This window comes from Bombina bombina, chromosome 1 (genome assembly GCF_027579735.1).
Source record: "Bombina bombina isolate aBomBom1 chromosome 1, aBomBom1.pri, whole genome shotgun sequence".
In the NCBI taxonomy this organism is placed as follows: domain Eukaryota; kingdom Metazoa; phylum Chordata; class Amphibia; order Anura; family Bombinatoridae; genus Bombina; species Bombina bombina.
The window spans coordinates 1,021,866,498-1,021,889,887 of NC_069499.1; the positions used below are offsets into that span (position 1 = coordinate 1,021,866,498).

The 23,390-nt window shown below is 38.6% G+C and overlaps 1 protein-coding gene and 1 pseudogene across 1 annotated transcript in view; one reads left to right on the top strand and one right to left on the bottom strand.

Annotated features, from left to right (window-relative positions):
- The window catches only part of LOC128662624 (phosphatidate phosphatase LPIN3-like), an 86,002-nt gene extending 68,875 nt beyond the window's left edge, over nt 1–17,127 (top strand). The window contains 3 exon segments of the mRNA XM_053716518.1: nt 16,618–16,641; nt 16,643–16,722; nt 16,825–17,127. Of these exon segments, the coding sequence (XP_053572493.1) occupies nt 16,618–16,641; nt 16,643–16,722; nt 16,825–17,008 (288 nt within the window). The 3' untranslated portion in view covers nt 17,009–17,127.
- Nucleotides 17,128–21,800: 4,673 nt separating this feature from the next.
- The window catches only part of LOC128662564 (EMILIN-3-like), a 2,480-nt pseudogene continuing 890 nt past the window's right edge, over nt 21,801–23,390 (bottom strand).

The following is a 23,390-nucleotide window of genomic DNA, read 5'->3' on the forward strand; positions in this document are numbered from 1 at the left end:
CAGTGTTCTCCGCCCTATCTGGTCCATGCAGATAAGGTGGTTTTGCGTACTGAAAAAAACAAAGAAAAATGTTGCCCTGCGCTAAGGAAAAGGCACCAATAAACCAAGGGAAAAAATGGAGACCCCTATCTCCACAACAAGAAACAGAAAATTTGTATTTTGAAAATCGTGTCCCAGATGGAACCAGATATTTCAAAAGACCTTGGCGCTGCAAAAAATTGCAGCTGAAACTAGTGATTGGATAAACCGTGACAATAGTCAAAATGTTTAAAATATGAAACCTTTGGCCTCAGTAATGAGATAACGTGGTTTAAAAGAAACAATGTAAATTTATTTATACAATATTAAACATAAACTAAAACTAAAAAAGCTGATCAGCAAAAGAGCAATAAAATAATTGTAGCAATAGATAGTAAAAATGTAACAATCAAACTAACTTGACACAATATAGCAACACACAATATGGCACTATAGCAGATGTCAGTGTAGCATCAAAAAATAACAAAAACAACCCTGGAGCTGATATGCGAAACAAATGTTGAAAGTCCAGAATAAAAGTGAGCGGTCGAGATCCACAGCTGATTCCTTGAGAAGCAGAGTGAGGCTGAACGACAAACGGATCCAAATCATACACAAGCAGAAAACCAAACAAAAGGTGTTCACTTTTACTTACACCGTGTCTTGGTTACTGCTGCGGCGATGGGTCCCTTTTAGCAAGCTGTAGCAGAGCCGGATAAGCCTTTGGAACAATACCGGATTTTTCAAAGATACTCCGCTGAAAGTTGCAGTTAACACAGAAGCCGGTCTGTGTAGGTAATGTTACGTCAGGTGGCGTGGAGTGGGAGGAGCAACGCGTTTCAGCCCGGTCAGGGCCTTTGTCAAGCTCCAGAAAGGTGTAATACAGGGCTTTTTTAAACCTGTATTAGCTGTGCTCATTGGTTGGATATCGCAAATGGGAGTGCCTTATGCATAAGAGACATAATGGTAACAGTTGCGCCATATACAGATTAATAATTAATCACTGTGCAATATTGATGCAATATATAATATGATGATACAAAGAATAAAAATATAGACATCTTAAACTTTATGCCATACGATAGTTAACATTTGGTTATATTAAAATTATTCTCTCTGTTACTGAGACCAAGTGACCCATAAAGTGAAAAAAATATAGAATAAGTTTAGAATAAATTTTCTTTCTTCGTGCAGGATGGTGACATACAGCACTGAACATCCAATCTGTTAGATTGATAGTTAATAGAAAAAATAATAGTAGCAATATATTAGTGTCATCAAAGAAAATATATATTTTTTGGGGAATGGTGACATAAAAAAAATCCCTAAAAAAGTTTTTTTTAAAAATTCCATAAAAAATAGAAAATAATAAATAATAATTTTTTTCATAAAAAGTGATTTCATGAGGAATAAAAAAGGTTATAAGAACAGAAAATCTTAATCCCTAAGATAACACCCTAAGATCAGAAAATCAGATATAGGGGTGTTATCTTAGGGATTAAGATTTTCTGTTCTTATAACCTTTTTTATTCCTCATGAAATCACTTTTTATGAAAAAAATTATTATTTATTATTTTCTATTTTTTATGGAATTTTTTAAAAAAACTTTTTTAGGGATTTTTTTTATGTCACCATTCCCCAAAAAATATATATTTTCTTTGATGACACTAATATATTGCTACTATTATTTTTTCTATTAACTATCAATCTAACAGATTGGATGTTCAGTGCTGTATGTCACCATCCTGCACGAAGAAAGAAAAATTTATTCTAAACTTATTCTATATTTTTTTCACTTTATGGTCACTTGGTCTCAGTAACAGAGAGAATAATTTTAATATAACCAAATGTTAACTATCGTATGGCATAAAGTTTAAGATGTCTATATTTTTATTCTTTGTATCATCATATTATATATTGCATCAATATTGCACAGTGATTAATTATTAATCTGTATATGGCGCAACTGTTACCATTATGTCTCTTATGCATAAGGCACTCCCATTTGCGATATCCAACCAATGAGCACAGCTAATACAGGTTTAAAAAGCCCTGTATTACACCTTTCTGGAGCTTGACAAAGGCCCTGACCGGCTGAAACGCGTTGCTCCTCCCACTCCACGCCACCTGACGTAACATTACCTACACAGACCGGCTTCTGTGTTAACTGCAACTTTCAGCGGAGTATCTTTGAAAAATCCGGTATTGTTCCAAAGGCTTATCCGGCTCTGCTACAGCTTGCTAAAAGGGACCCATCGCCGCAGCAGTAACCAAGACACGGTGTAAGTAAAAGTGAACACCTTTTGTTTGGTTTTCTGCTTGTGTATGATTTGGATCCGTTTGTCGTTCCAGCCTCACTCTGCTTCTCAAGGAATCAGCTGTGGATCTCGACCGCTCACTTTAATTCTGGACTTTCAACATTTGTTTCGCATATCAGCTCCAGGGTTGTTTTGTTATTTTTTGATGCTACACTGACATCTGCTATAGTGCCATATTGTGTGTTGCTATATTGTGTCAAGTTAGTTTGATTGTTACATTTTTACTATCTATTGCTACAATTATTTTATTGCTCTTTTGCTGATCAGCTTTTTTAGTTTTAGTTTATGTTTAATATTGTATAAATAAATTTACATTGTTTCTTTTAAACCACGTTATCTCATTACTAAGGCCAAAGGTTTCATATTTTAAACATTTTGACTATTGTCACGGTTTATCCAATCACTAGTTTCAGCTGCAATTTTTTGCAGCGCCAAGGTCTTTTGAAATATCTGGTTCCATCTGGGGACACGATTTTCAAAATACAAATTTTCGGTTTTGCGTACTGAGCCTGGTTTTCTTCCGAAGGTTGTTTCCAACAAAAATATTAACCAGGAGATAGTTGTACCTTCTTTGTGTCCGAATCCAGTTTCAGAGAAGGAACGTTTGTTACACAATTTGGACGTAGTCCGTGCTCTAAAATTCTATTTAGAGGTTACTGAAGGTTTCAGACAAACATCTTCTTCGTTTGTTGTTTATTCTGGTAAAAGGAGAGGTAAAAAAAGCAACTTCTACCTCTCTTTCCTTTTGGCTTAAAAGCATTATCAGATTGGCTTTTGAGACTGCCGGACGGCAGCCTCCTGAAAGTATCACAGCTCACGTCCACTGGGGCTGTGGCTTCCACATGGGCCTTCAAGAACGAAGCTCCTGTTGACCAGATATGTAAGGCAGCGACTTGGTCTTCACTGCACTCTTTTGCCAAATTTTACAAATTTTATACTTTTGCTTCTTCGAGGCTATTTTTGGGAGAAAGGTTTTGCAAGCCGTGGTGCCTTCCATTTAGGTGACCTGATTTGCTCCCTCCCTTCATCCGTGTCCTAAAGCTTTGGTATTGGTTCCCACAAGTAAGGATGACGCCGTGGACCGGACACACCTATGTTGGAGAAAACAGAATTTATGCTTACCTGATAAATTACTTTCTCCAACGGTGTGTCCGGTCCACGGCCCGCCCTGGTTTTTTAATCAGGTCTGATGAATTATTTTCTCTAACTACAGTCACCACGTTACCATATGGTTTCTCCTATATATATTTCCTCCTGTCCGTCGGTCGAATGACTGGGGTAGGCGGAGCCTGGGAGGGACTATATGGCCAGCTTTGCTGGGCTCTTTGCCATTTCCTGTTGGGGGAGGAGAATATCCCACAAGTAAGGATGACGCCGTGGACCGGACACACCGTTGGAGAAAGTAATTTATCAGGTAAGCATAAATTCTGTTTTTGCTGAGAGTGCCAGGGCTGGAGCTGACAAGGTTGGTTTTTGTGTAATTAGGGAGGAGCAAGAATGTCAAGTGCAGAGGAGAGAGTATTGTTATAATGGGGTTGTAGCAAGGTCAGGACAGGATATCTTGGAAGTTTGGGGGAGGAGTTTTTGAATAAGGGTTGGAGAGGATCCACAGTGTGCAGATTTCTACAGGTGCGGGGGCCAGAGGGAGAAGTAGGTTTAGCCTGTATATTAAGATTATAGGTGATCAGATGGTGGTCTGAGATGGGAAATGGGCGACATGCAACATCAGAGGGAGAGCAGAGATAGGAGAATACCAGATCCATAGAGTGTCCATCTCGGTGAGTAGGAAATAGGGTGGATTGTGAGAGGCAGAAGGAGTTAGTGAGTGAAAGAAGTTTAGAGACAGCAGGGCAGATGGTTATTAATGGGGATGTTGAAGTCCCCCAGAATTAGAGCAGGTGTATTTGTAGAGAGAAAGTGAGGAAGCCAGGCAGCAAAGTTGTCCAAGGAATTGGGAGGTTGGTCCAGGGGGGGGCGATAGATAACGGCCACTCTGAGAGAGAGAGAGAGAGAGAGAGAGGGGGAGAACAGGCGAATGCAGTAGATTTCAAAGGAGGGAAAGGAGAGAGATGGAAACGGAGGTAGGTACTGATAGAAGCAGGAGGGGGGGAGAGAAAGATCCCAACACCGCCACCATGTTCCTCACCTGGCCTAGGTGTGTGGCTAAAAATGGAGGCCTCCGTGAGTGAGAGCAGCAATAGAAGCAGTGTCAGAAGAAGATAGCCAGGTTTCAGTAATTGCTAAAAGATTGAAAGTGTTAGAAACAAACAGGTCATGAACAGTTGTAAGTTTGTTACAGACAGAGCGAGCATTCCAGAGTGCACAAGAAAAGAAAGGGGATAAGCGCTGTGGGTTAATGGAGAAGAGATTACTATGAGTGACCTAGAGTTTTTACTGTGGGAGACTGAGCGAGAGTGTGGAAGTGTGGTGACTGCTGCAGGGCCAGGGTTAGGAGAGACGTCACCAGCAGCAAGCAGTAGTAGGAGTGTGAGTGACAGAAGGGTGACTGTGAGACTTGTAGGAGCGGGTGTGATTAGAGACAGGAGAATTAGATGGGAAAGTGTTTCTAAGGAGACAGAGTAGTTCATGAGAAGACAAAATAGTGGATGCTTAGAGAAGGGAGGGTGAGATATGGATAGTCTGGGGGTTATTGTTATAGGGACATGCAGAGAGTTTTGCACAGGTGCTCTACTGTTTCCTTGTCTAAGAAGGAAACAACATTATAACATTAAGGGTAACTGAAGAGTTGACCCCTTTTTTGAATTAGCATTAAAGGGACAGTGTACACCAATTTAACTCCATGTAACAAACACTACTATAAAGAAGAATATGCACTGATACTGATCTAAAAATCCAGTATAAAACCTTTTAAAAACTTGCTTAGTAGCTCCCAGTTTAGTACTATTGATGAGGTTAGGCCGGGGACACCCAGTGAAAGGGGATGGGAAAGCAGAAAGAGCAGACACCTCCCCCTGCATATGAAAATACATTACACAAACAATAACAGCAATAATCTGTAGACCTGGGTCTACATCTGATACTTTGGGTTTTGGGTTAGGAGTCTGAGAATCAGCATAATTTATTAAAATACAAGCAAAACAATACATTGTTACAAAAAAACTCCCAGGTGGGCTATATAAGTGGATCATCTACAAAACATCTATGGCAAAGAAAAATGTAATGTACAATGTCCCTATAAAAAGGTTGTATTATCACGGTCTAACCTAAAAATGATGCAAGCGATCAATTTAGAAATGTTCATCACCCGTAACTTAAACTTTAGACACCAACAAAATATGTTATGGCAGAGGGGTTGGAGGGACATTTGCAGAGTTGAGAAGAGCTTGGAAACCCTAATTTAAAGTAGGAGAATTTGTTATACAGACAGTGAACTTGTGAACAGTAACAATTGTTTCCTTTTAAAGAGACTTAAACCCCCAAATCTTTATCTCATGATTCAGATGGAGCATTCAATGTTAAACAAATGTTTAATTTAACGTCTATTATCAGATTTGCTTCATTCTCTAGGTATCCCTTGTTGAAGCAGCTGCAATGCACTACTGGGAGCTAGCTGACCACATCAGATGAGCAAATGACAAAGGCAAATAAGTGCAGCCAGCAACAACCAACTAGCTCCCAGTAGCACATTGCTGCTCCTGAGCCTGCCTAGGTATGCTTTTTTTAGCAAAGGATGCTAAGACAACAAAGAAAATCAGATAATATAACTAAAATTGGAAAGTTGTTTAAAATTGCATGCTCTAGCTCAGTGTTTCCTAAACCCAGTCCTCAGGACCATTAAAGGCCAGATATTCATTATATCTTAACTAGCACAGGTGAAATAATCAACTCACCCATCAGCTGATTATTTCTCCTGTGCTCTAATTAAGATACAATAAATATCTGGCTTGTTAAAGGGACAGTCCTAATCCAAAACAAACTTACATTATTCAGATAGGGCATGTAATTTTAAAAACAATTTTCCAATGTACTTCTATCATCAATTTTGCTTTGTTCTCTTGGTATTCTTAGTTGAAAGCTAAATCTAGGAGGTTCATATGCTAATTTCTAAGCCCTTGAAGGCCGCCTCTTAGCTCAGGGGCATTTTGACAGATTTTTTAACCACTAGAGGGTGTTAGTTCATGTGTTTCATATAGGATAACACTGTGCTCACGCATGTGGAGTTACTAGGAGCCCGCACTGATTGGCTAAAATGCAAGTCTGTCAAAAGAACTGAAATAAGGGGGCAGTTTGCAGAGGCTTAGATACAACATAATCAAATTAGTTAAAAAGGAAGCTGACACTTTATTTAACATATATACAGACGAGCAAGTTACCATAGATTGGATCAATAAGGAAATGGGGTATATAACTTCCAGTCCTAATTAGTCATTATGTTTGAAGCCAACAAAAAATAAAAAACAATAAGGCTAAAAACCAGGCTGTGTGCCCTGGATAGAGTCCTGCAAAGATAGGGAGAAATATCAGGAGTAAAGGGGGGGGGATAAGGTGTAAGCAGTCATGCAGTATACACAGACTATGCGCTCAAAGGCGTCCTCCTGCCTGCGTACTGCTGGAATTTAACCCAGTCAGACGATTTCTAACTGCTTCCCTGTTGCTTTACACACATACAAGCATACACAGTATCAAATCTCCTCTTTATCTTTAATCATATAACAAAGAGCGTGACTCTGTAGCAATAAATCCCTATTCCTCAATCAAATGATGATTGGCTAGTTAATATGTGGTACAATATATCACAATGTATCACACCGTGAGTGGCTGTCTATGTGATAGTCCTCATATATCCATGCAGATAGAACGTAAGGGCTATAACTCAGAACCCTCCTTATCTATATTTATGGCTAATGTATCTGGACATACAGGCTATAACATTTGTACACACACAAAATAATATGTAAAATGTAAAGTTCATTAGAAAACAAGCCATTCATAGCTCCCACAATGTATGGACCCTTCTCTCAGGCCACGCCCACCGCCGCGTTTCGTCACTTGTACGTGACTTTGTCAGGGCATAGGGCCGACCCAGCCGTTCAGTCCACTTGATATATTCTTCGGTTACCATGGTTATAACCTAGTATAACGGAAGTGCTAACCGTGTACTCTTTGTGGCGATCCTATTTGTAGGAACTTGTTCCAAACTATTATGAGGCATTATCACATGTTTATTTTCACAGGTTTACAGTAAACATGTCGCATTCTCAGAACGACTATGTCAAGATATCTTAGTTATTTTTCAAAAGCACTGCGTAGAAAACCCTTGGAGCCCAGAACTCAACACGGACACACATGAAAAATCATTCGATTGTACAGGGTCCCAAAATCCATTTATATTTAAACTAATGCTTATACAAAGATATGCTATAAAATGCCCCATAAGAAAAATTGAAAAAGGTCAGATATACAATATTTCAAATTCATTACCTGAAACACTGCCTTAGGGCAATGCTCTTTAAACATTACTAAATGGATGTATTTAAGATATACATAAAACGTCCATTTGGGTACTAGCGTATATAACTCACTTGACTAATATCAAAGTATATTAGTGTATATATTGACCAGTAGCGGTATTACATATTCCCCTATCTTCCCCAATATATGTATTGGCTTCAATGTAGCCTTTGTCTGATCCGATGTCTAAGGTGCATATTTGAGTATTTCTATATGTATATTTCATGTATAAATGTTATTTATTTTGTATTCCAAAGTATTATCTATATTATCGCTACCCTCTATTTCATTATACTTATATATCAATATCGTAATATATGTTTAGGGTATTAGATATATATATATAATCTCTTATCACTATATATTAAGAATTACAGGTTGTAATCATCCTTATATTAAGTGGTGTTATTTCACCTAGACATTTCAATTTAAATTAGATACTGCAGGGATTGTATGCCCCATCGTAAATGGTAAGGGGATACCGTATTTATTAGTATAAAAAAAAAAGATAGATTATTAGGGCAATACAAATTATGTCAAAACACACCCTCCCACTGAGTTTATAGTGAGTATATAGTGGTTGTAATGCTTAAAGGATTACTTTCTGTTATAATTTTTAAGCTAAACAACTAACATATTAAAGTTAATAAACATTAATTAATACCTACTCACCTATATTTTCTCCAAAACGAAGTTTCATAACGTTCTAAAAGTTATATCTTTTATTCGCCGATGATGTCACGTTATCCTGCCCTCTATTTTCAGCACTGAGTGGTTCAAAATACTTAAACCAATAACTTTGTTTAAAAGCGCCATTTTGAAACCTAGGTATTGTAAACGGATTGGTACAGAGCAAAGGATACCCACGGAGTGGGTTTGGAAAACAATTAAATTTTGCAGACACGATTTCTGATATACGGTAGAGATATGTTAATGAAATGCTATTGATAAAAAGCGTATTTGGGGTAGTTAGTTAGTAACAGGCATAGAAAATATTTACTTACAGTGGCCCCTTTAAGTGTTTAGAGAAAGCTCTTATAGGAAATTGCTTCATGTAAAGCTTTTGGGGGATGCAGACTGTAGTTTCATGTATCCATCTGCATTCTTTTTGCAAAAGCATTTTGTTTATGTCCCCCCTTCTACCTTTCAATTTCAGTTGTTCAATTGCAAAAAAATACACTTGATATTTGTTATCTTATGTACTGTATTTATATGTTTTGCCACTGGTACATTTCGGTTCCCTTTAATGTCCCCCATGTGTTCAAGTACTCTTGTACGAAGTTCTCTAGACATTTCGCCCACATAGATCAGGGGACGTTTACACATGGCAACATATATAACTCTCTTAGTTCTACAGTTCATAAAGGTCAGTTTATTGGGTATCGTTTACTTGTTTTTGGATGTTCACAGTATTTTTGAGGGGACATATTCTTACATGCCTGACAACGTCCACATTTGTGGAAACCTTTTGTTTCCTGCAGCCATGTCCTTGGCTTTATTTGGGAAAAATGACTTTTCGTCAGGATATCTTTTAGATTCTGGGATCTCCTGTTATCGTGGGTTTGTCTGTAATTACTTCTGTAAGATCAGAGTCCTCTTGTAATACGTGCCAATGTTTTTGGAAGATGTTACGAATTACACTATTTTTCTTGTCAAAAGTACATATGATTCTGATTTTATTCGGGGTAGTTGGTCTATCATCATCTTTTCTTTCTTGTAATAAAACTGGTCTCTCTAATGCTTTGGCTCGTTGATAAGCCTTTTTGAGACAGCCTATTCGGGTAACCTCTTTCTTTAAATCTCTTCCATAGTTCTTTTGCTTCAGACTCAAAATCTTCCTCAGTACTACAGTTTCGTCTTGCTCTCAGGTACTGTCCAAAAGGTATACCCATCCTTTGGCATTTTTGGTTGGTAGCTGTCACAATTAAGGAGACTATTTGTTGATGTCTCTTTTCTGAACAACTTCGTGTTTAGGGGACCCATCTACCTCCTTTCTGATTTCAAGATCTAGAAATGAGATACTAATCTCTTCAATCGTAGAAGTATAGTGCATTCCATGGGCGTTATCATTAAGCCAACACACAAAGTTTGTGAAATCCTCTTTTGTGCCTGTCCAAAGGATTAGCACATCATCGATGTAGCAAATGTATAAATTCCATGAATCTCATAAATGGATTTATATCTTGATTAAGGATAAAAGTATGTTCGATCCACCCCAAGAACAAATTTGCATATGTAGGGGCACAACATGTACCCATTGCTGTGCCCTTCTTTTGCAGATATACTTTATTATCAAACCAAAAATAATTGTGCCTTAGCACAAAATCAAGTAGGTCTATGATAAAGTCATCCTCGTTCACTCCCTATTGGATTTACAGTTTTTTGAAAAAATTGTACAGCCTGTCTCGCCAATGTGTGAGGAGCTATTAGGAGCATAGGCTTTCAACATCAATGCTTGCCAAAAGAGTGTTATCATGTACATTGATGTTTTCTAAACACTTGAGAACATCTTTAGTGTCTTGGACATAAGATGTCAATGTATACACAAATTCTCTAAGTTTCTTTTCAATGTAAATACTGATGTTTTCTGTCAAGCAACCATTGCCCGACACAATCGGCCTACCTGGTGGTTCATTGGTATTTTTGTGGATCTTAGGTAAGCTGTAGAAATGTTGCTATCCTGGGTGTCATGTTACACATAAATTTGTATTCAGCTTTGGAAATTATTCTTTCACCATAACCTCTATCCAACATTGATTTTTAATTCTTTGGTGAATATTTGAGTAGGATCATGTGGTGAGTATTTGATAGTTAGAATATCAAGACACATCTTTTTATACTGTGTGTTATTCATAATTACCATGTTATCTACCCTTATCTGCACTTTTTATTGGTTATATCAGAATTGTTTTTCAACTCAGACATAGCCTTTCTTTCTTTTTTCCTAGTTTTACTTTACAGTTTAGTGCTTTGAGTTCGGTGGTTACCAGAGAAACAAACTTATCAATGGTAGGGTATTTAGAGATTGTGGGCTGAAGGTTCTCTTAGGTTTTACAATGCTGCTAGTGGGAGCATTATCAAGATCATCATTCTCATCTAATAGTGTTAGCATTAAATTCACTATTTCTTGGTCATCTTCTTCTACCCCCATATCAGTAAGACAGGTTTTTATTAGCATATTTATAAAATTTGTGTAATGCCAGCTTTCTTGCAAATACATGTGTGTCCTTCACCCAGATAAACTATCATATTTTGGAGTGGAATAAAGGAAAGGCTCTTTGATAACAGGGGTATAGTGTTCTTGTCTTAGATCTATACCTGCTAAATTAATGATTTGTAGTCCTGCCTCTTTCATTTTTGTTTGTTTGGTGGTTTTGTTCCGCTTTGTTGTCTCATTCTTATAGTTCTTTTTGGTGGAAAGAGGTCTCTCTCTAAAAAAATCCCCGTGATTGAGGGTTCAGTTGTTGGTATTATTACATTCGCTGCAACTGTTTGTGTTTCTTCCTCATCTGAGGGTTCTGAATCTGTGGAGGAATTATCTAATGTATGCGCTTTGTATTTCGGTTCTTGTGTATATCTAGTGTTTTCTACGTTTGTAATTAGCTTTATATATGTTTCCCTTCTGATGGTTTGACCACTCTCTCTGTAGTTTCCTATTTTTTTGTCTCACTCAGTTCTTCTTTTAGTTTATCTATATGAAATTTTAGTTTTTGGTCCAAAGACTCAAAATCTTTATGTGATGTAAATTTGTTTGTTTGTACTTTGGCTTCCTCTAATAACTTCATTAATTGTTCATAATGGTTTCTTTCATATTCTAATGTGAGTTTCATGAGATCAAGGGAACATTGGGTCAGAATTTCTTGCCACCCGTAAGATGAGATTTTCATCAGGAATGTGAAAAGAGGGTGCCAATTGGATACGTAAACCTCTTGGAATAAGTTTGTTTTTAACATAAATTTCTAGACTGAAAATCTCCCAAAAACGATTTTACTTGTTTTTTCATAATTTTTGCTATGCTTTTGAAAGCTTCTTCAATGTTAGTGGCCTGTGGACATATGTTTGCCTACATTGAAGTGAAAAAGCCTTTCGCCCTCCTGCTTCCATTTATCAAAATCAAGGATAGGTAGCCCACCATTGCCACCTACTCTCTTTACCTTTAATATCCTTAACATATGGCAAAACATATAAATACAGTACATAGAGATAACAAATATAAAGTGTATTTTTTGCAATTGAACAACTGAAATTGAAAGGTAGAAGGGGGGGACATAAACAAAATGCTTTGCAAAAAGAATGCAGATGGATACATGGAACTACAGTCTGCATCCCCAAAAGCTTTAAATGAAGCAATTTCCTATAAGAGCTTTCTCTAAACACTTAAGCATTACAACCACTATATACTATCCGTGGAGGGTGTGTTTTGACGTAATTTTTATTGCCTAATAATCTATATATATATATATATATTTTATACTAATAAATACGGTACCCCCTTACCATTTACGATGGGGCATACAATCCCCGCAGTATCTAATTTAATTTGGAATGTCTAGGTGACATAACACCACTTAATATAAGGATGATTCCAACTTATAATTCTTAATATATTTGTAATAAGAGATTATATATATCTAATACCCTAAACATATATTACAATATTGATATATAAGTATAATGAAATAGAGGTAGCGATAATATAGATAATACTTAGGAATACAAAATAAATAACATTTATACATGAAATATACATATAGGAAATATTCAAATATGCACCTTAGACATCGGATCAGACAAAGGCTACATTGAAGCCAATACATATATTGGGGAAGATAGGGGAATATGTATACCGCTACTGGTCAAAATATACACTAATATACTTTGATATTAGTCAAGTGAGTTATATACGCTAGTACCCAAATGGACTTTTTTTGTATATCCTGAATACGTCCATTTAGTAATGTTAAAAGAGCATTGCCCTAAGGCAGGTGTTTTAGGGTAATGAATTTGAAATATTGTATATCTGACCTTTTTCAAATTTTCTTATGGGGCATTTTATAGCATATCTTTGTATAAGCATTAGTTTAAATATAAATGGATTTTGGGACCCTGTACAATCGAAATGGATTTTTCATGTGTGTCCGTGTTGAGTTCTGGGCTCAAGGGTTTTCTATGCAGTGCTTTTGAAAAATAACTAAGATATCTTGACATAGTCGTTCTGAGAATGCGACATGTTTACTGTAAACCTGTGAAAATAAACATGTGATAATGCCTCATAATAGTTTGGAACAAGTTCCTACAAATATGATCGCCACAAAGAGTACACAGTTAGCACTTCAGTATATTAGGTTATAACCATGGTAACCGAAGAATATATCAAGTGGACTGAATGGCTGGGTCGGCCCTATGCCCTGACGAAGTCACGTACGAGTGACGAAACGCGGCGGTGGGCGTGGCCTGAGAAAAGGGTCCTACATTGTGGGGAGCTATGAACGGCTTGTTTTCTTATTGAACTTTACATTTTACATATTATTTTGTGTGTGTACAAATGGTATAGCCTGTATGTCCAGATACATTAGCCATAAATATAGATAAGGAGGGTTCCGAGTTATAGCCCTTACGTTCTATCTGCATGGATATATGAGGACTATCACATAGACAGCCACTCACGGTGTGATACATTGTGATATATTGTACCACATATTAACTAGCCAATCATCATTTGATTGAGGAATAGGGATTTATTGCTACAGAGTCACGCTCTTTGTTATATGATTAAAGATCAAGAGGAGATTTGATACTGTGTATGCTTGTATGTGTGTAAAAGCAACAGGGAAGCAGTTAGAAAATCGGCTGACTGGGTTAAATTCCAGCAGTACGCAGGCAGAGGACGCCTTTGAGCGCATAGTCTGTGTATACTGCATTACTGCTTACACCTTATCTCCCCCCCCCCCCCATTACTCCTGATATTTCTTCCCTATCCTTGCAGGACTCTATCCAGGGCACACAGCCCTGTTTTTAGCCTTATTGTTTTTATTTTTAGTTGGCTTCAAACATAATGACTAATTAGGACTGGAAGTTATATACCCATTTCCTTATTGATCCAATCTATGGTAACTTGTTCGTCTGTATATATGTTAAATAAAGTGTCAGCTTCCTATTTAACTAATTTGAGATATTATAGTGTCTAATTCAGCACTTGGCTTTAATGCCACAAATCCTCTAATTATACAAGATAATCACAGAGGTAAAAAAGTTGTTATTACTATAACCGTGTTGGTTATGCAAAACTAGGGAATGGATAATAAAGGGATTATCTATCTTTTAAAACAATAAATATTCTGGTGTAGACTGTCCCTTTAAGGGTCCTGAGGAGTTTTGGTTTTATGTTTCTTCAATGTGTTCCAAATGACTTGTTATAACTTCCACTGAGTATTAAATGTAAGGAAATGTGTTCCTTAATGTTTATTATGTTAAATATCAGTTTTTTTTTCTCATTAAAACCATTACCTATTGTTCTGAAGGACATGCTCATTTAAATGGACTATATATATATAAATATATATATATATAATATATATATATATATATATATAATCCACCATATGAGAATCCGCCCTCCAGGGACACCAACCTGAGTTACTGTTACAAATATAGATACTGCACAATAATCAGTGAACAGGATTTCTTCAAAAGAATAACACATTTATTTAACGTTCGGGGACATTCTTCCCCTTCTTCAGAACACAAAATATGATGCACAGCATCCAACTTAAATAAGACTAAAAAAGCAATCAAACAATTACCTCCCCCCTTGTGTAAAGCACCAAAGAGTGTGTGAGAATCGCCAAACCGGAAGTGCCTCAACCTCACACCGGTCCGGCGTAAAACAAATACAAAAAATATCACAATTATCAAAAAACATATATAAACATTCGCTTAAATCTTCTTGATATTTTTTGTATTTGTTTTACTCCGGACCGGAAGTGTGAGGTCGAGGCACTTCCGGTTTGGCGATTCTCACACACTGTTTGGGCGCTTTACACAAGGGGGAGGTAATTGTTTGATTGCTTTTTTGTCTTATTTAAGTTGGATGCTGTGCATCATATTTGTGTTCTGAAGAAGGGGGAAGAATGTCCCCGAAACGTTAAATAAATTTGTTATTCTTTGAAGAAATCCTGAGGTTCACTGTTTATTGTGCAGTGTATATATATATATATATATATATATATATATACACACACATTCACAAAGCCTAATAATTAAGTATTAAAATGCTAATTATGGCTGCAAATTAATGTCCTTTCTAATGATAATCTAAGAAACTGAACATTATGCAAAAAACATAGCGAGGTTGGATCCTAAGCACAGAGAGACAACAACACAGAGACAGAGCCCAAATATAAAAAACTCGACGACATGGAGAAAAATTCAACAAAAAAATAAGCTAAATAGGAGTGTTGCTGGGGGTATAGACACAATGTGAGGCGAAGGCTGCCGGGGGGGGGAGAGAGGGAGCGTTGCTGGGGTACAGACACAATGTGAGGGGGAAGGCTGCAGGGGGAGAGGGGAGCGTTGCTGGGGGTATAGACGCAATGTGAAGGGAATCCTGCAGGTGGAGAGTGGAGTGGTTGCTGGGGGTACAGACGCAATGTAAGTGGAGTGTTGCTGGAGGTATAGATGCAATGTGGGTGGAAGGCTGCAGGGGGGAAGAGGGGAGTGTTGCTGGGGGTACAGACACAATGTGAGGGGAAGGATGCAGGGGGAGAGGGGAGCATTGCTGGGGGTATAGATGCAATGTGAAGGGAATCCTGCAGGGGGAGAGTGGAGTGTTGCTGGGGGTACAGGCGCAATGTAAGTGGAGTGTTGCTGGAGGTATAGATGCAATGTGGGTGGAAGGCTGCAGGAGGGAAGAGGGGGAGCGTTGCTGGGGGGTACAGACACAATGTGAGGGGAAGGCTGCAGGGGGATGAGGGGAGCGTTTCTGGGGGTATAGACGCAATGTGAAGGGAAGGCTGCAGGGGGAGAGGGGAGTGTTTGCTGGGGGTACAGACACAATGTGAGGGGAAGGTTGCAGGGGGATGAGGGTAGTGTTGCTGGGTGTACAGACACAATGTGAGGGAAAGGCTGCAGGGGGAAGAGTGGAGCTTGTTGGGGGGGTACAGACACAATGTGAGGGGAAGGCTGCAAGGGGGAGAGGGGGAGCGTTGCTGGGGGGTGTAGACGCAATGTGAGAGGAAGGCTGCATGGCAAGAGGGGGAGTGTTGCTGGGGGTATAGGTGCCAATGTGGGTGGAAGGCTGCAGGGAGAAGAGGGTAACATTGCTGGGGGGTACAGACACAATGTGAGGGGAAGGGCTGCAGGGGGACGAGGAAGCATTGCTGAGGGTATAGACGCAATATGAGGTGAAGGCTGCAGGGGGCGAGGAGAGTGTTGCTAGGGGTACAGATGCAATGTGAGGGGAAGGTTGCAAGGGGGAGAGGGGAGCATTAGTGGCAGTGCAACACAATGTAAAGGGAAGGCTGCAAGAGGAGAGAGGGAGTGTTGCTGGGGGGCACAGACACATGCTGAGGTGAGGATTGAAGAGGACACAGATACAATGAGTGTGAAGGGTCTAAATGCAGATGGGAAGATTGCAGGGGGAACAGAACAATAAAGTGGGTCAGACACATGGAGGGTTGAGTGATGCTGGGGCACAGACGGAATGTGAGGATTGTATTGGTACAGTCACAACAGAATATGGATGGGCATAACTTATATACTAATATACAGCTAAGGTATTTTTTCCTGTTTTCTTCCCTTTTACTTTCAGGATGTTATGGCTTACAAGCAAGTGGGGGGTGCCCGAATCTCGAATCTTCACTGTGAACCCACAAGGGGTACTGACTCAAGAGCTAAATCCTAGCTTTAAATCCTCGTGAGTATAAAGGCAAATTTGATAGCAGGTGTGACCTGACATGGTGGGGCCTTGATGACACATATCTACCTCACACTATCTTCCTTTTACTTTCATCTCCAGGTACTCTGCTCTCAAAGAATTAGTGAACGTCATGTTCCCTCCTTTGGCCACTGATTCAGTCACCTCACTGCTATCTTCAGATTTCAACAGCTTTTCATTCTGGAGAACACCTGTGCTTGAAATCAACGAAGAACATCTTGGCAGAGGTCTTCTAGAAACTGGACCTCTACTATTCTTGAAATAGACTTGAAACCACCCCCTGACAAGAGGTGCTAAGGACACACATCTCTTAACTTCTCTTTATAGAGAGATTGCTGGACGTTTAGTTTTTCATCATAGCAATAAAAAAAACTTTGTCATGCACCTTAGTCCTCTTTAGAATATTAGAAAATTGACCGCTGAACGACACAGGCATTCTGGAATATAATTTTTGAAAAAGAAAAGGCTCAATCCAGGAGTAGAATCCAAAATATCTTTAAATCCATTAAACAAAGTTAATACAGGTGTAGCAGTCGGTCTATTCTGGAATATAAATCTCACCTCCTAATGCACTGAAATCAGGACACTTATAGGGACATAAAAGTCTGTTTGTTTTCATTACTCTTCAAAGAATCAAAACCGGAGTTTTGAAGGTTGGTAAATATTTTTAATGCTTGGGAAAATAATGCCCTTTAAAATCCACAGTAAGCTGGGACAGGGATGTTTGTCTATTTAATTGTCACTTCCTAATACACAGATATTTGTCAAAAACAAAATACAAAACATAAAAAATAGTGAGCAAGTAATAGAACTCCCCTTGTGTCACTGCAGTCTCTCCACACTGTTTACAAATATTTTTCAAAAGGTGCGCAACCGGACACAAGGTTTTATTAAAGGTAAACCCCACGTTTTTCATGAATCAGATAGAGCATGGAATTTTAAACAGCTTTCCAATTTACTTCTATTATCTACTTTACTTGCTTCTCTGGGTAGGCATAGGAGCAGCAATGCAGTACTGATAGCTAGCTGCTGATTGGTAGCTGCACACATGTGCCTCTTGTCATTGGTTCGCCAGAAGAGAGTTCAGCTAGCTCCCAGTAATGCATTGCTGCTCCTAAGCCTACCTAGGTATATTTTTTAACAAAAGATACCAAGGGAATGAAGCAAATTTAGATAATAGAAGATAATTGAAAAGTTGTTTAAAATTCCATAGTCTATCTGAATCATGAAAGAAAAAAAAATTGTGTTTCATGTCCCTTTAAGGAAATGTGAAAAAAAAACTCAAAAATATGTCTGTGAGGAGAAACATTTCAAAAGTAAAATAAGATATTTTTTATCAATACATCCCAGTGAGTAGATGTTTTATTGCTTATGCTGCACTATATGTGTGTTTCTACTTGTCTCAAGATCCTGGCCTAAAGATGAAGAATGAGGAAAATGTAGAGGAACATGTGAGTTAGATAATATTCCTTTTGAAATGTGTGTTTTTTTAATCTTTTATAACAGTGGTCATTTTTCACATAGAGGAAAACCTGAGTCTGATTGTGTCCCTTTTGGAGAATTTCTGCAGACAACCCAAATGTCCCTATTTAAGAGGAACAGTCCCTAATTATGAGCTCTGTTCCTCTGAGGCAGCCTTATGTCCCTATTTGCAGAATGTCCCCTAGCTCTGCTCATAGAGCACTGACCAACAAGACACCAACAGACCAGACACTGTCTTGCCCCAAAAATGGTGACCCCCCCCTCCTGAGTACCTAATACCACAAATGTTGGGAGGTATCAGGGCATATATCTCTCATATCCTACTAACACCAAGGTATACATCATTATTAGTACTCCTATGTAGTAATAAAGTAAGAAACTGGTTGAACAAGGTTTTTTTTTATTTTATTTCTCTTCCTCCAGAGCCCACAGAACAACAATACAATTTTTATATTAGACAATGACAATTAAACAACCAAAATAGAAAAAAAAAATCTTATCTGTGGTTTACTTTACTTCTCTTTAAATTTTATGCTTCAAAATAATATTAAACATCTTTAAAAAATATAATAAAAAATGAAAAAGAACAACAACCCTGACACATGCAGTATTATATTCATAAGACATCTGATAAATGTAGAGGTTTCTTTTTATTTATTACAGTTTAAAATGTATCCTCTGCATAAAAAAAGGCCCGGCAGTCTGTTTTTCTAATGGACTTTCCCCTGCCAGAGGAGCTTATGCTACTTTTTATAGAGAAAGCGATTTGAAATATGATTTAAAGAAATATTTTGGATGGATAAATAGCACCCCAGAAGTGGCTGCATTAATTAATGGATCCAATTGTAAAGGTGGATTTGCTTAAAGAGACACTAAACGCCACTGGTCTGCATATTTGGTAAAACTAATGGAAGTTAAGGGGATGCACTGGCAGGAATATGCAGATATCCAGTTATTTTTGTTTCACAGTGTCGCCTATAGAGTAGATAAAAAAAATATAAAATCTGCAACTACTATAAAAATAGATTAAAGGGACATGAACCCCAATTTTTTTCTTTCATGATTCAGAAAGAACATGCTTTCCATATTATTTCTATTATCTAATTGGTTTCCTTTGCCTGGTATCCTTTGTTAAAAAAGAACACCTAGGTAGGCTTATGAGCTGCTGATTGATGGCTGCACAATTATGCCTCATATTATTGGTTCACCCATTTGCATTTCTGTTCCTTCAATAAAGGATACAAAGAGAATGAAGCAAATTAGATAATAGAAGCGAAGAAAGTTGTTAAAAATTGTACACTGTATCAAAATCATGCCCCTTTAATAAAGTAAAACTACATGGAAGAAGAACACATTATAGGCTCAAAGATGCAAATGAGATGAAACAGTGTTATCCAGTTCTAAATCCTAGTGGATGTAGTGCAAAGCATGTGTAGACTTAAGCGTTATACAAATTCATAAATGTTTATCTAGGTAATTACAGTTGTTTTTTTCTATTAACTGCTCTCCAATATAGAGGAACTTGTATATCCACCCCTAAGGTAACTCCACGAATAGGAGGATCCCAACGCTGCTAATATAAATATCCCACCCATGAGGTGTGTGCAGAAAAGTAATGAACTGAGAGGGAAACCATGTGGCAAAGGAACTTTAATTAGAAATGTCCTTAATGAATTCTACCACCGCAGAACACTACACTCAGTATCCATAAAAATGAGGAAAATATTATAGATCAGTTAATTGTACAGTATTTATGTACAATTTACTGGACTGTTTGGTTTAATACTGGACACAGGTGTTGTTATTTACTTTTGACTGCCTTGCAAACGTATTGTCATTGTTTAAGTTTAAGAAAATGAGGGTGCTCACTAGTCAGTTGACAACATGCAGTTTATGCCTTAAAGCATTTGTTCCACAAAGCCACACATTCCGTGGCTGTGTAATTTTGAGGGTAATGTAAAATCACAGCAAAACCTTATCTTTCTGTAGAAAATGAGGTACATGAAGGGGCCTTGTTCATGGTGTCTCCAAAGTCACCAGCTCCTATGTTAATATAAGCAGCCAATTTGCTAGAGAATGGAGAGATTAGTAAGCTTAGTGAATCAGCTGCATAGAATAACATATGAACTAGTGAAGTTGGAGAGAACCACTTAGTAAATCTATAAACCATCATTTCACAAAAATTGAAATGACAAATCTAACCCCAATGTAAATAAAAACCAACAGTTAGAGATGATTTAGAAACAGTAACAACATAGACCAGTTTAAAAAAAAAAAATAATATATTTGGGCTAAGAGGCATATAATAGGAGAAGCAAAGTAACTGCTGGAGCTCTGAATAGGCCAGAAATTATATTCTCAAATATATAGAGCACCAACAGACACCGTCACCATTAATATGATTGGTGTTTATAGTAAATTAACAATTAATAGGGGTCAATGTGATGCTTCTTATCAGGTTATTGGGCAAACTCATTATGTAACAGGTCTTTGATCTGGGTCACAGGGCCTAAAATTGTTACATTTTAGAGCAACAATTGGTGAACTTAATCAATGCTTATAACATTTGGTAAAATACTATTTTCTGAATTTTCAAGTAATGTTTTTATTTTGCCACAAGGTGGCGCCAGCTCCACTCATAACATTAGAACATCATGCATTAGAGTGTAAAGGGGACTTGCAGCGCACATTGTATTCAGACAATAGAAGTGATGGCATGTTCAGGCTGCACTCCAATATGTATCTGCAAACTGTGTTATGCATCAATTGAATACCTCTTAAACGTTTCAAGCTGAAAAGAAGGGCATTTACTTGTTACTTGCCACTGTTTCTAACACTGGAATCTCCAAAAACCCTATATTAGGGGCAAGTACAACAAGGTCCCCCCCCCCGCCCAGGGGGCCCCAGAGATGACTGTACTAATACTGTAAAATTAAGCTCCCTTCAGCAAGTATTCTAAATTTTAGTTAGATTATGTTAAATTTAAAAATACGTTAGCTATAAACTCGTGTACTCAAGTACTATGAAAAAAAAAAAATATTTGTGGGTATTCAATGGTTTTGTGATCATGGCTTGAAGTAAGCTGTAGGCCAGGAGAATACTGTGTGTTTGCCTTTAAAACAGTGATTCATTCAGTAAAAGGAACAGTTGGCAGACAGCACAATGTCCTTTTGTGTGGAAAAGGAGTATGGTGTGATCAATACTTCAATGTAAGGTAATGCGATAGCACTGGAGAAAGTGATGCCCTATATTGTTTCCCTGGGATTGATGATTTTGGTGCCACTTGCTCACATCTGAACAAACATGATTAGTTTTGACTTTATGGAAGCAGCAATACTTCTGACTCCATCATAAAAAACGTTCCTTTGGACAGTGCAAAGCCTGATGGCTTAAACAGAGTTGAGAGGTTTCCATATAAAGGTAACGTCAAGGTAAAAATCAACAAAAACAGAACTGATGAAACCCAGAATCCTGCAGTGAATCAGGGGTTATACAAGACACAAATACATAACATATAAGGAGTCATGTAGAACTTCCTTTGCATAATTATAATAATAATAATGCCCTAGGCACCAAACAAAGCCCCACTTTCTAGACTTCACTCATAGTGGCTTTTTAGGCTGGTAAAGCTGTACCAGAATTTATGAAGTAACAAACTTTAATGAGGTGAGTAACCCTCCTGGGGTAAATTCTGAGAGGTGCAATGCTTTGCAATTTATATCCACAAGTCAGTCCACAGTCCTAATTTCATAGATCTCCTGTGCTATTGCTCACCATAAGTGGCTTGGGTTGTGGGTGGTTGTGGCAGAATTGGTGCATGATGGTTGGATTTTGCTTAGTTCAAGCCTAAGGGCAGCCAGACCACGCTCATGAGAAGCTAATGTGCTGTTGACATTGTCAAGATAGCTCAAAATGTCCTTCTCTGGACTCCCACATGCATTTTCCACCTCCGACACCCTACGCTCAAATTGAGGCCACCTCCCCATGTAATTCTCGAGACAGTTGCTGGCAGCTACCTAATTGTCCTGCCAAACGTGCTTTCATCCTCTCCATATCTCCACGTAACCCAAGTAACTGTGTCCGACTAGAGCGGATTTGGGAACCGTGTCCAACCACCTTGTCCTGGACAGAGTGCAGTTCCTCATTCAGGGTCGGCTCCCTCGTTCCTCAACTGTAGAGTTCACCTGGGTAACAGCATCAGCATACCTGGTCACTGTCTCTTCCAGGCCATGCAAAAGACCGTCCCACACTCCGCAGGTTGACTTGCAACAGAGTGATTTCTCCTTGCAAGGTCTCCTCTTTCTGTCTCTCCAGTTGCCTTTGAATGTTCAATACTGTGTGTTGAGGTGGCCCAGTTGACTGGTGAAGATCTTGGTTTTGCTCTTTGCACTGTGACACTTCATTGTGGATTTCCAGTAATGAATCTCCAGGTACTGAGCATCCAGCTGCACACAGCTCCTCTATAGCAGCAAGTCGGCTCTGCACATCTGTCATACCCTCTATGCCCTCTTTTTGTAATGTTGACATCTGCTCTTCTAATATGGCATAGTGGCCCCATCTAAAGAAAGTGCTGCAGTGGCATTGCTCAACTCTCCTACAGCAGTTAACAACCTCTCCTCCAGGACTCGGACCTTGTCATCTATAGATGCTCTAACGCCATCTAGCTCGGCCATCAGCTGTCCCCTTTCCATTCCTTCTTGGCAGCACCTCCTAGTTCCCTCCTCAGTGAGATTCAAAACGACCCTCCACCTCATCTAGCCTTGCTGAGACTTGTGGCTCCTGAGTAAGGTGCATGACTTCCACATCCAGTCTCTGACTCAAGCTGCGGTGTTTCCTCACTTAGCTGACGCATTCCACGCTCAAGTTCCTCTACTCTCCTAGTCAGTTCCTCCAGACGTCCACAGCAGCCCTCAGGTGCATTAAGCCCCTGCACTGTAGCACCTATTTGAGACATTTCCTTTCGCATTTCTAGCTCTCTTCCATCCATTTCCTGTAACAGCCTATGCCTTGCTGCATTTTCTCCATCCTGACATTCCTTCTGAACAGCCCGAACTTTAGTGTCACAATTTCCTTGAATATTCTGCAACCTTGCTTCAAGCCCATCCAGCAGCTGGGCCCGGCCTCTGCCAGCTTACCCTCAAGATATTGGTCCAGCAGTTCAGTGG